This window comes from Salmo trutta, chromosome 32, assembly GCF_901001165.1.
Source record: "Salmo trutta chromosome 32, fSalTru1.1, whole genome shotgun sequence".
NCBI classification, from domain to species: Eukaryota; Metazoa; Chordata; class Actinopteri; order Salmoniformes; family Salmonidae; genus Salmo; species Salmo trutta.
The window spans coordinates 28,464,370-28,478,044 of record NC_042988.1 but is presented as its reverse complement, the minus strand read 5'-3'; the positions used below and the strand labels follow the sequence as shown (position 1 = coordinate 28,478,044).

The 13,675-nt window shown below is 46.7% G+C and overlaps 1 protein-coding gene across 1 annotated transcript in view; it reads right to left on the bottom strand.

Annotated features, from left to right (window-relative positions):
- Window positions 1–13,675, bottom strand: part of LOC115170710 (voltage-dependent T-type calcium channel subunit alpha-1I-like) — a 207,080-nt gene that overhangs the window by 14,362 nt on the left and 179,043 nt on the right. The window contains 3 exon segments of the mRNA XM_029726944.1: window positions 10,992–11,444; window positions 12,660–12,781; window positions 13,270–13,348. Coding sequence (XP_029582804.1) covers window positions 10,992–11,444; window positions 12,660–12,781; window positions 13,270–13,348 — 654 coding nt within the window.

Here is a 13,675-nt window from a genome sequence, read left to right as displayed (position 1 = left end):
GCAGGTACAGCCAAAACAATATATCGATATATCAATACGATAATATCCCGATATGAAACTATATCTATTTTTTCCCCCATCAATATACAGTATATAACAATAGACTACATCTATACAGAGTCCAGATACTCCTCAGTGTGTGTGGGTTGTTAAGAATGGCACTGGAGTAGGCCCTGAACGAATGTGTTATGAAACAGCAAAGGAACACATACACAAGCACGGACACCCATGCTTGCACGCACGCAGGCACACGCCTGAATGACTATGGCTTAGTCCTAATAGGTTAGTAAGGCCATTTCTATTTTTCTACACAACAGTAGTGCTGGTCACCTGGTGAGAACGTGAGCCTTAAAGTCTCTCTCTCTCTCTCTCTCTCTCTCTCTCTCTCTCTCTCTCTCTCTCTCTCTCTCTCTCTCTCTCTCTCTCCTCTCTCTCTCTCTCTCTCTCTCTCTCTCTCTCTCTCTCTCTCTCTCTCTCTCTCTCTCTCTCTCTCCTCTCTCCTCTCTCCTCTCTCTCTCTCTCTCTCTCTCTCTCTCTCATTTGACATTTGTTCAGTACATTGTTTTCACTGAGGAAATGTATGAGTTCGCTGTTAATGATAATGCAGAGGATTTTCTGCTGTTGCTGTTGACGCACATCCCACAGTAGTTATTGGGGTCAAATTTGTCTCCACTTTTGTGGATTGAGGTGATCAGACCTTGGTTCCAAATATTGGGGAAGACGCCAGAGCTGAGGATGATGTTAAAGAGTCTCTCTCTTTCTCTTCTTTCTCTCACAGAGACATAGTGCAGATCACCACCAACATCATTATCTGGGTCATTCCACAAAAAGAGTGCCTTTTGCATACCTTTAGTAGAAATTGTGCACCAATATTGAATTTTAAAAGCCTGTTATATTACACGAACAGTGAAGACCAGTGGAATCCACAGGGTCTAGAATAAAAGTAGTGCACTATATTGGGAATAGGGTGCCATTTGAGACAAACTCTGGGTCACGGTGACATTGTACTGAATCTACATTATGACCTGTTCAGAGATGATGTCTGTTATTTGAATACCCGGGCCGACAAGATTAAACATCTCTCTCTCTCTCTCTCTCTCTCCTCTCTCTCTCTCTCCTCTCTATCCCATCTCTCTCTCTCTCCTCTCTCCATCTCTCTCTCTCTCTCTCTCTCTTGATCCCATCTCTCTCTCTCTCTCTCGATCCCATCTCTCTCTCTCTCTCTCTCTCTCGATCCCATCTCTCTCTCTCGATCCCATCTCTCTCTCTCTCGTTGGAGTGCATGCTGGGAGTGAGTCGTGAAGCAGGAGTGATTGTGAAAGCGACTGGAATTATCTTCACTCTATTGGGTTTTGGTGTGTATATATATATATGTTGATTAGTTTAGTTGTTTTAAGAGTATTTTGTCTAAATATCACTAAGCACGTATAGGGGTGGTGGGATCGTTGAGGTTGGTTTTCGCGAGGGCACAACCAGCGGGTGGGGCTGGTTGCAATGGCCACTCGCGGAAGTTTGGAGTTTGAAAAACTTAGTCGGCGACATGGAGTAAAGATTCCTGCTGCGGCCGGGTGTTCAGTGGAAGAATGTAGCTTGGCAGTGGGTGCTATCATTGGGTATGATAGTATCAAATCAGCCTCAAGGATGAATAGCGCTGTAGTGATATTCTTAGATTCCAATGAAAAGGTGAATACGATAGTTGAGAGTGGTGTTGTGTTGCTGGACACACAGACACCGGTATTTCCGCTTATGAATCCGGCAAAGAAAGTTATACTTTCTAACGTGCCACCATTTGTTAGAGATGAAGTGTTGGAGCGAGAGTTATCTCGTCATGGTCAAATTGTATCAACAATAAAGAAGGTTCTTTTTGGATGCAAATCTCCGTTGCTGAAGCATGTCGTGTCTCATAGGAGACAAGTGCATATGATTTTAAAAAAGGACACTGATGAACTGAATTTAGCATTCAGTTTTAAGATTGATGGATTTGATTATGTCTTCTACGCTTCTACTGAATCAATGAAATGCTTTGGCTGTGGAAGAGAGGGGCATTTGGTGCGTAATTGTCCCGAGAATGAGCACGCAGAGCCCGGTAGCAGCTCTAGTGCTGGTGCAGCTAACGCACCACCGCGAAGGGATGAACATGCTAAGGGTGCAGGGGAAGGGAGAAGGTGGGCAGATGTGGTAGGAAAAGTAGGAGAGGAAGGCAGTGTGGATACGGGGGCAATTGTTGTAGATCAGAACAAAGAGGGAGGGGAAACAGTCGGTGAGATAGCGACTGCCGTCGCTGAGGTGGTGCTGGAAAATGAAATTGGAGGTCAAGAGGAGATTGAAATAATGGGAAAGGAAGCAGCTGTTTTCAAAGTACCGAGGAGTAAGAGGAAGAATGTAAGGGGTGGGGAAGGGTCTAATTCCAAGAGGAAGGTAGAGATGGATAATTCACTTGAAGATAAACAGGTTGTAGAGATGGTGGAGTTTTCTTCTGGGGAGGATAGCGAGAGTGAGTCATCTGATGCGTCACAACAAAATAGTGAGATAAATGGGGAGGAAGGGAGGTATGGGATTGGGAAGGTACGTCAATTTCTGAAGTTGACAAAAGGGAAGAAATATATGCAGGATTATAATATAACAGATTTTTTCCCTGAAAGTGAATTGTTTATTGAATCAGCAAAGTTTCTAATGTCAAAAATAACAGGGGGAGGTTTGATAAGCCCTGAAATTGCTAGACTCAAGAAAGTGGTAACGAGAGTGATAAGTGATGTAAATTCTAAAGAAAATGAAAGAGTTCAGTCGCAGCTTTAACTCTGTAAAGAGATGTGGTTTCTGAGTCTTCCTCTGTATTTTTTTCTTCAACCATGAGCAGTTTTAAGATTTCTTCTTTAAATGTAAATGGGGCAAGAGACGTTAAAAAAAGAGCCATAGTGTATGTGTAACGATCGTCGTGCAGGAAGGAAGAAGTGGACCAAGGCGCAGCTGGGAGCGAACACATGTTATTTATTACAGACTGAAATAACACGGTCAAAACAGAGAATAAACGTATCGTTACTGCTCCAACAAAAAAGAGACAACAACCCACAAACATCGTGGGGGGAAAAGGAACTTAAATATGATTCCCCAATCAGAGGCAACTAGCGACAGCTGTCTCTGATTGGGAATCGACAGAACCCAACATAGAAATACGCCCCAAAGCAAGGCTATACCCAAACATAGAAAATAAACTATAGAAATGCCACACCCTGACCAAAATAGAAGAGTTCACCTGGTCAGGGCGTGACAGTACCCCCCCTCCAACGGTGCGTACTCCCGGCGCACCAACCTAAAGTCTATTAGGGGGGGAACCCGGGTGGGCGCCTCACCCTCGGTGGAGGCTCTGGCCCCGGGCGTGTTTCTCCCCCTGCCTCCACCCTAGCCCTACCCCTCTGGCCGGGACTGGACCACGGTGGAGCGGCATGCTCAGGCTCCGGAGCGGAGCCGCCGACCGGAACAGGACTGGTCACCGGTGGACCGGACACAGGCCGTGCCGGACTGTGGACACGCACCGTGGGCCTGGTGCGGGGAACAGGGATGGGCCGGACAGGACCGGGGACACGCACCACCAACCTGGTGCGGGAAGCAGGGACGGGCCGGACTGGCGTGGGGACACGCACCACCAACCTGGTGCGGGGAGCAGGGACGGGCCGGACTGGACTGGGGACACGCACCACCGGCTTGGTGCGGGGAGCCGGAATGGGCCGGACAGGACTGTGGACACGCACCACTAACCTGGTGCGGGGAGCAGGAATGGACCGGACAGGACTGGGGACACGCACCACTAACCTGGTGCGGGGAGCAGGGACGGGCCGGACTGGACTGGGGACACGCACCACTGGCTTGGTGCGGGGAGCAGGGACGGGCCGGACTGGACTGGGGACACACACCACTGGCTTGGTGCGGGGAGCAGGGACGGGCCGAACTGGACTGGGGACACGCACCACTGGCTTGGTGCGGGGAGCAGGGATGGGCCGGACAGGACTGTGGACACGCACCACTAACCTGGTGCGGGGAGCAGGGACGGGCCGGACTGGACTGGGGACGTCTGGCAGCTCGGGACAGTCTGGGCAGTCTGGCCACTCCGGCAGTTCAGCGCAGTCTGGCCACTCCGGCAGTTCAGCGCAGTCTGGCCACTCCGGCAGTTCAGCGCAGTCTGGCCACTCCGGCGACTGTTGACTGGCGGGCAGCTCCGACGACTGTTGACTGGCGAGCAGCTCCGACGACTGTTGACTGGCGGGCAGCTCCGACGACTGTTGACTGGCGGGCAGCTCCGACAACTGTTGACTGGCGGGCAGCTCCGACGACTGTTGACTGGCGGGCAGCTCCGACGACTGTTGACTGGCGGGCAGCTCCGACGACTGTTGACTGGCGAGGCTGGGTTCACGCACTTGAAGCCTGGTGCGTGGTGCTGGTACCGGATATATAGGACCATGGAGGCTTACTGGCGGTCTCGAGCTTAACCCTGGCATCGCCCTTTCTGGCTGAATGCCTACTACCCCCTGGTAACTGCGGGGCGCTGGTATAGCGCGTACTGGCCTAAAAACACTTGGCCTCGCCATAACACCCATTACCCCGAAGCATAAGCCCTGTCCATTAACTGGCCTCCGAGAAACAGTCCGGGGATTTGGCCTGGGGCTCCAAACTTGCCCCGCAAAACTCCCCTTGTGCCCCCCCCAAAAAAATTCTTGGGGAGGCCTCTCGAGTTTCCTCAACTCCTCGTTCCTCTGCTGCTTGGTCCTGGTTTGGTGGGTTGTTCTGTAACGATCGTCGTGCAGGAAGGAAGAAGTGGACCAAGGCGCAGCTGGGAGCGAACACATGTTATTTATTACAGACTGAAATAACACGGTCAAAACAGAGAATAAACGTATCGTTACTGCTCCAACAAAAAAGAGACAACAACCCACAAACATCGTGGGGGGAAAAGGAACTTAAATATGATTCCCCAATCAGAGGCAATTAGCGACAGCTGTCTCTGATTGGGAATCGACAGAACCCAACATAGAAATACGCCCCAAAGCAAGGCTATACCCAAAACATAGAAAATAAACTATAGAAATGCCACACCCTGACCAAAATAGAAGAGTTCACCTGGTCAGGGCGTGACAGTATGAGTTAATTAGGGGAAAGGGAAGTGACATAATTTTTCTACAAGAAACGCATAGTAATTTGGAAAATGAAGTTATGTGGAAACAGGAGTGGGGGGGACAGTGGTGTGTAAAAGTGGGGGTGTGGCCATATTGTTCTCAAAAGGGTTTTTGCCTTTGTCATATGAGGTTGAAGAGGTAGTTGAGGGGAGGTTATTAAAAGTTAGAGTAAGGTATGAAAACATCACTATGTGTCTGATAAATGTATATGCCCCAGTGGTGGCAGTTGAGAGGGTATGCTTTTTAGAGACATTATCAAATACCATTGAGAAATGTAACAATGAAGATTATTTATTTATTGCTGGGGATTTTAACTGCACAGTCAGTGATTTAGATAGAAACCACAAAGAACCTCATATAGCCTCAAGGACTTTTTTAAAACGTCTCATTGTAACAAATGAACTGTGTGACATTTGGCGGAGTCAACATGGAGGCACAAGGCAGTATACCTGGGTGCATGTGAGAGAGAACACCATCTCTATGGCCAGGTTAGATAGGTTTTATTGTTTTGAGCATCAATCTCAGGTCTGTAAATCAAGTGTGATAACCCCAGTGGGATTTTCTGATCATTGTTTAATAACAGAGGTGGTGTTCATTAACGATGTAAAACCTAAAAGCGCATACTGGCATTTATACATAACTTTATTGAGTGATGCTCACTTCAGGAAATGTTTTAGTTTTTTCTGGGAGAGGTGGAGGTCTCAAAAGGCCAGTTTTGTATCCCTTCAACAGTGGTGGGATATAGGGAAAATCCAGATTCAACAATTCTGTAAGCAATACACGAGGAATGTCACCAAGGATATCACCAGATCAATGAAAGCCCTAGAGACTGAAATAGTGGAACTCATGACGTTGGTTGAGACCACAGGAGATCGAGGCCACACTCAGGCCCTCAAGAGGAAAAAAGCTGCATTGGCAGACCTGCTGGGTATCAGAGCACAGGGGGCATTGGTGAGAAGTAAGTTTCAGGGAATCTCTGAAATGGATGCCTCATCCAAATTTTTCTTTGGTTTAGAGAAAAAGAATGGACAAAAAAAATTATTCATTGTCTCAAATCAGCTGTTGGACAAGAGCTCACTAGACCTAGTGGAATTAGAAAGAGGGCAGTAGAGTTCTATGCTGAGCTCTACAAGTGTGAGTACAAAGAGGATAAAACAGTGACACAACAGTTCCTTGATGGGCTCCCACAGGTGGCTGCAGAAGCTCAGGTTGAGCTTGAGCAACCATTGTCTTTGCAGGAGTTATACACTGCATTAAAAGGCATGGAAAATGGAAGGGCACCAGGCATTGATGGGCTTCCCGTTGACTTTTTTAAGTCTTTTTGGGCTATGTTGGGAGAGGATTGGCTAGCAGTAGTTAATGATAGTTTAACCGGAGGGTTACTACCAATAAGCTGCAGAAGGGCTGTCCTCACCCTATTGCCCAAAAAGGGTGACCCTAGGGAGGTGAAGAACTGGAGGCCGGTGGCTTTATTGTGCACTGATTATAAGATCCTGTCAAAAGCTTTGTCCAACAGGTTGAGGGAGGTGATGGGGCAAATCATACATACGGACCAGTCCTACTGTGTTCCTGGCAGGCAGATAGGGGATAACATTTCTCTGATTCGTGATTTTTTGGACGTCTCTAGGGCTATTGGGTTGGATGCTGGTCTAATTTCAATTGATCAGGAAAAGGCATTTGACCGAGTTGAACATCAATATTTATGGCACACTTTGGAGGCGTTTGGGTTCAGCTCTGGTTTTATTGCCATGATAGAGGTGATATATGGTGACATTGAAAGTGTATTGAAAGTTAACGGTGGTTTGAGTGCTCCTTTTAAAGTGTGTAGAGGTATTAGGCAGGGATGTTCTTTGTCGGGAATGTTATATGCCATTGCTATAGAGCCACTACTAAATAGCATAAGAAGTCGCATTGAAGGGGTGTACCTTTCAAGGGATATTCCTCCTATTCGTCTCTCAGCCTATGCTGATGATGTAGTTGTTTTAGTGAAAAATCAAGCGGAGGTGGATAGTTTGAGTCTAATGGTTGATCGTTTTAGGGGAATATCCTTTGCAAAGGTAAATTGGGAAAAGAGTTGTGCTTTACAGATTGGAGAATGGGCTGGAGGGATCATGGCTTTGCCAGGGGGGCTGGAATGGTGTAAGGGAGGTTTTAAGTATCTTGGAGTGTACCTAGGAGATGAGGGGACTATGGAAAAAAATTGGATTGGGGTGGTTGAAATGGTGGAAGGGAGGATGAGGAGATGGCGTTGGTTGCTATCTCGTATGTCATATAGAGGGCGCACTATTATAGTTAACAATGTGATTGCCTCTGCACTATGGCATCGGTTGTCAGTTTTAGAACCACCATCTGGCCTTCTGGCTAAGATACAGGTAATAATTGTGGATTTCTTTTGGGATAAAGATCACTGGGTTCCACAAAGTGTTTTGTATTTGTCAAAAGAGGAGGGGGGACAAGGTCTTGTACATCTTGCTAGTAGGGCTGCTGCTTTCAGGTTGCAGTTTATTCAAAGGTTGCTTTATGAACCGGAAAATGTGGTTTGGAGAGGGGTGGCAGGTCTTGTATTACAGCAGGTTGGAGGATTAGGTTTAAAGAAAGCTTTATTTTTGGTTGATAGTAGCCAGATTTCTAGGGAGGGAATACCTCTGTTTTACAGAGGCCTTCTTAGGGTGTGGAGCATAATGAAGGTGTCCAGACGAACTTCAGCGGAGTCAGTGCATTGGCTGTTGGAGGAACCTCTGGTGTATGGGGCAAGACTGGATTGCACAACTGCAGCTGTTCCACATTTTTCCAAGATTCTGGTGAAGGGCAAAATCATCACCTTAAAACAGTTAATGGCCGTGGCTGGGCCCGCCTTAATGGATGGTAGACGGGTGGCTGAACATTTGGGGGTGAGGTCGGAAAGGATTGTAGGACAAATGCTGGGAAGCTGCAGGAAGGCTCTGTCAGCAGAAGAGTGGGGTATGCTTCATAGCCACAAGAAGGTACAAGATGAAGACGTCTCATTTCCAAGACTAGGGATTACACCAAATATCCCAGAGTCAGAAAGAAAGGCGATATTACTGGATTTGAGAGGGTTGGAAGAGGTGGGTTTGGATGAGGTGAATGGGAAAGAATTATATAGGGGGTGTGTCAAGGTGTTGAATAAAGATAAATTGAAAAATAGAAAAGACACTCCATGGAGGGTAAAATTGGGCATTGATGACAAGGTAAAGCCAGCATGGAGAGCACTGTACAAGCCACCGTTACAAAAGGGTACTGGTGATATGCATTGGAGGGTTTTGCATGGCATCATTGCAGTTAATGCTTTTGTATCTGTTATTAACTCAGATGTTGGAGATGGATGTCCTTTTTGTAATATAAGAGAAACCATTTTTCACTGTTTTGTGGAGTGTGAGAGGATTAAACCTCTCTTGGAAATGCTGGAGTCTTTGTTTAAAGCTGTAGGGGAGATTTTCAACAACACTGTTTTTATTTTGGGGTTTCAATATAGAAAGCAACAGAAAAGAAAATGTCAACTGTTAAATTTTATTTTGGGACAAGCTAAGATGTCCATTTTTTTGAGTAGGAAACATAAGATAGAAACGGGATATGGGCAGGATGTAAGATGTGTTTTTAAAGGATTAGTGAAAATTAAGAATAAAAGTAGATTTTGAGTTCTTCTCAGCTGTAAAAGATCTCCCATTGTTTGAGGAGAAGTGGGCATACGAAAGAGCGCTTTGTTTTGTAGAGGAGGGGAATTTTTTTTGTTGTTATTTTAGTGTTTTGTATTTTTTTCTTTTATTTTAGGAATTACATTTGGTGTTTCATTTCTGAAAAGGCAGTGTGTCATTATTTATGTTAATACTTGAGTATAAAATAAAGGTTTTATAAAAACTCAAAACTCTCTCTCTCTCTCTCTCTCTCTCTCTCTCTCTCTCTCTCTTGCAGTCTCTCCGTATCTTCAGTGGAATCCACAGGGTCTAGAATAACTAGAATACTGTATATAAAACAGGAACGGGTCTGTATATAACACATTCTGCCAGGTCTGGAATCCCACTACAAGTGTCACAGTAAAGGAAACACCTGCCGTAGTGATGCTGTGAATTGTATTGCCTTAAAGGTGTAAACATTGATTTCTCATCATGGCCATTTCCTTCAGCTCCCCTCCAATCACTTAGCATCACCTCTCCTCTTTACACACATGTTCTCTTTACTTCTCTCTCTCTCTCCACCTTTCCCTCCCCCTCATGTCGCTCACTCTCCTCCAGATCAGTTTCTATTTTCATCTGTGTGTTTTCTCAATAATTCCTGCCTCCACACACGCCACGCACACACACAGACCCAATACACACACACACACACACACACACACACACACACGCACACGCACGCACACGCACGCACACGCACGCACACGCACGCACACGCACGCACACGCACGCACACGCACGCACACACACACACACACTTGTAGCTGTTGTGAATGAATAAATTGAGCTGGCCTCCAGGCCCCTGGTTATATCACCCAGGAGAAAGGAGAGGAGAGCAGACCAAAGAAGCTCCCTCCCTCCCTCCCTCACTTATTAAGTTATTCTGTCAGCCAACACAAAGCTAAAAATGGCTCCTCAGTAAAGCCAAGTTTAGTTCTGTAAAGGTAGAACAGATCGTAGCAGGCAGCCGGTGAGTCATCCGTGTGTGTGTTTGCTTGTGTTTGCCATTACATTATGATTAGGTTTTTAGTAATCTCAATGTGTGTGTGTGTGCGTGTGTGTGCTTGTTTGTGTTTATGTCTTTCAGGGCTTTGTGTTTGTGTGTGTGTGCACACTGACGGGTTAATATCGGAGGTCCTGAGTTTGAATTGAAAAGGTGATTAAATGCACGGTGCAGTGTGTGTTTGCTCGTCTACCTCGCCGCAGAAGACTGACAACAAGGGTTGCCATGGCGATGGAGAGCGCCAGGCAAATTCACTGTGAAAGGTGCAGCTCGATGAAAATGTATTTCAATGTCCCTCTCCCTTCAACTCCCTAAAATCACATTGTTCTTTCATCAGCATCTATTTCAGGGGTCCCGAGAATAATATCCAAACCCCTTCGAGATGTTTTCATCTGTAGAAACCAATAACAGAACCCTGAATGAGAGTAGCTGTGTTTTTCTGCAGTAGTCTGGGCCACGGCCACGTTCTAGGGTACGTCCCAAATGGCACCCAAATTCTCTGGTTAAAAGTAGTGCACTATATTGGGAATAGGGTGCCATTTGAGACACACTCTGGGTCACGGTGACATTGTACTGAATCTACATTATGACCTGTTCAGAGATGATGTCTGTTATTTGAATACTGACAAGATTAAACATCTCTCTCTATCTCTCTCTCTCTCTCTCCTCCCCCTGTCTCTCTCTCCCATCTCTCTCTCTCTCTCTCTCTCCTCCCCTGTCTCTCTCTCCCATCTCTCTCTCTCTCTCTCTCTCTCTCTCTCTCTCTCTCTCTCTCTCTGTCTCTCCGTACCTTCCCTGGCTGTTCCTTTGTATTACATAATGAAAGGTTGAGTGAACAAGCAGACAAACTGAGTTAAACAGGACTGATGGGCTGTCACTCTAAAACACTGAGGATGTCAGAACGGGAAAGAGACTAAATGTCTCTGATTATCTTTCTGTCTCCTCTGTCTTTTCTTGTTCTTGTTCTCTCTCTCCCTGTCATAATGACCTCAACCTTACGTCTATGTACTACACACGAGTGTATCAGACTGTTTATATGTGTAATTCCTATAATATCAAAAAGAAAGACAAATAGACAGAAACAGACAGACCCATACGGACAGAAATGTATTCATCCATCCATCCCACCTGTGCAGGAGAGTAGGGATCACGATTGTTCGGATCTTGCAGTGTTCCTGGATGCGTCGTTGCCACGTGATGATGCATATTCCCCCCGGAGGAACTGCCTGGGACTCCCATCCCTCTCTCCACTCCTCCTCCAACTCCCCCACCTTCCCCTGATCCTCCACCTCCCCCTGCTCCTCCACCTTTTTTCCCTCCTGAACAGACTCCCTCCGGCCCCATGCAGCATAGGGCCCCCGTGGCCAGCTCCAGCTCAATCTCAGCGTCCATCTCCGCCTCCTCCTTGGCCTCCTTGTTGGAGTCGTCCAGGTGCTTCATCAACACCGCCACCACCACGTTGATCAGGACGAACTGGGCCGTCAACACAAAGGACACAAAGTACATGGGAGAGATGAACTGCAGGCTGGGGTTGCAGGAGTAGTCAGGCCCGTAGTCCGGAGGGCACTCCCTCAACGTGTCCTAGGGAGGGGGGAGGGAAGGTGGGAGAGAGGAGAAATAGGAGCTGTCTGTTAGGTCAAGCCATGAAGTCCTGCTAAGACATTATTACATTTACGTAATTTAGCAGAAGCTCTTATCCAGAGCGACTTACAGTAGTGAGTGCATAGATTTTAATATTTTTTTCATACTGGTCGCCCGTGGGAATCGAACCCACAACCAACTGAGCTACACAGGACTATACGGGACTATACAGAAACAACAAGTTTTATTGAACAAATTCATGAACAAGAGTTAAGCATTCCAACTTGAAACAAAGATATCAATGTAAGACTTTCGTGAGCAGATTGACCTGTCACACAATAACTGTAAGACATCCAGACATGAGTTAATTCTAGTCTCTTCTCTCTCATTTGTTTTGACCTTTTCACTGTGTAGTCTCAAGTGTTTCCTTCTTCCCCCTCCACTCTTTTTCCTCCCTCTATCCCTCCCTCCCCTCTCTCTAGTCAGTACAGTGGTGATTCACTCTCTTTCACTCTTCCCCCTCCCTCGTTCCAGACAGTTTGCATCCAACACATCGCCAGGTAAAAGGCAGTGAAAGCTGACAAGGTCTCATCAGTAGTAATCTAAGAGAGGTGATTACAGGTGGGGGGGCGACAACTGTGAAATGGGAGTGGGACACATTCCCCTATTTAAAAGGCCATCTTTACAGAGAATATACAGAGCTGTGACAGGTCTGGTTATGGTAGCGCTCAAGGAGAGGAGGATTGGAAGAGGAGGAGATTAAAAGAAAGGGAGCAGGAGGTCCCGGGTGCTGACGGTTCCATCACTCTTTTACTCTCCTTCCTCTCCAGGTAGGGAGTAGGGGGAAGTTTCCCCTTGATGCTGATCTAAGGACAGTTTTGTGTTCCCCCCTCCCTCAAGATTAGGATAACCTGAGGGAAAGTTGGGTAAGTTTTCCTGTAAAAGCAATGGTCTTCTTAGGCAGCAGGACATAGGCTTGGGGCCTGCCCCTCGGGCCACAGGGCTTGTAATTACTCTGAAATGTCTCTGCAGCTAAGAAGCCAGGCACCAAATACCAACCACAGACATCAAAATGATTACGGAATAATAGAACCCAAATAGCAACACATTGAAACATGGTAATCCAAGTAATTATGGATTAAAGTATTAGATATTAACTATCTAATTTATTGTAATAAACACTCCATAGAACACCATGAAGAAGACCATCCATACCTTCATGATCCCATTCCAGTTGTCCCCAGTGGAGACCTGGAACAGAGTGAGGAAGGCCATGCCAAAGTTCTCAAAGGTAGCATGGCGGCTCATCCCCTCACATGGGTAGTCCTCGTTACACACTGGGAGAGGAGAGTAGGGAGGGAGGGAGGAATGGGGGGAGGGAGACATGGGGGAGGGAGGGATGGGGAGGTAAGAGAGAGTGAGAGATAAGGGGAGAGAGAAACAAATAGAGAAAGATAGATACAGAGAGGGGGGGAGCAGGGGGAAAGACAAAGGGATAGATAAAGATGCACGAAGAGAAACCAGTTTATATAGAGAACATTTATCTGTTCAGTCCTCTTAGAAACCAGCAACCAACAACAGCAGACGTGGTTGTTTGCTCCTGGTCTTAAAGCTGTCTTGGCTGATTGTTTACACATCTCTCTCCTTACTACAGTTGCATTTGGCTCTAAGCCTTTGCTCAAGACTGATGGGATGAGAGATAACCTCCAGCAGACATGACTCTGTCTTGGCTCTGTAATCTAACAGGATTGGATATGTACAACTCTGAATGTGGCGCGTCATTGGGTATGCAGGGTTTTGTTCCAGCCCATCACTACCAACTCACCCAGTTCTCCAAACAGCTCAACCCCCAGTGCTGCATAGATGAAGAACAGGAGCATGAAGAGCAGACCCAGGTTCCCCACCTGAAACACACATAGGAACAGTATTAGGAACTGTTTCTGCTCTACATTCTCTTCGTATGGAACCGTTATTTTGACAGGGAGTCATGCTGAGTCCAAGGTCTCTTTTACAGAGAGCTGTTACAGAGAGCTTTTGGGCTCCAAAGTGGCACAGTGGTCTAAGGCAATGCATCTCAGTGCTAGAGGCGTCACTACAAACACCCTGGTTCAAATCCAGGCTGTATCACAACCGGCTGTGATTGGGAGTCGCATAGGGCGGCGCACAATTGGCCCAGCGTCATCCGGGTTTGGCCGGTGTAGGCCGTCACTGACTTGCCTAGTTAAATAAAG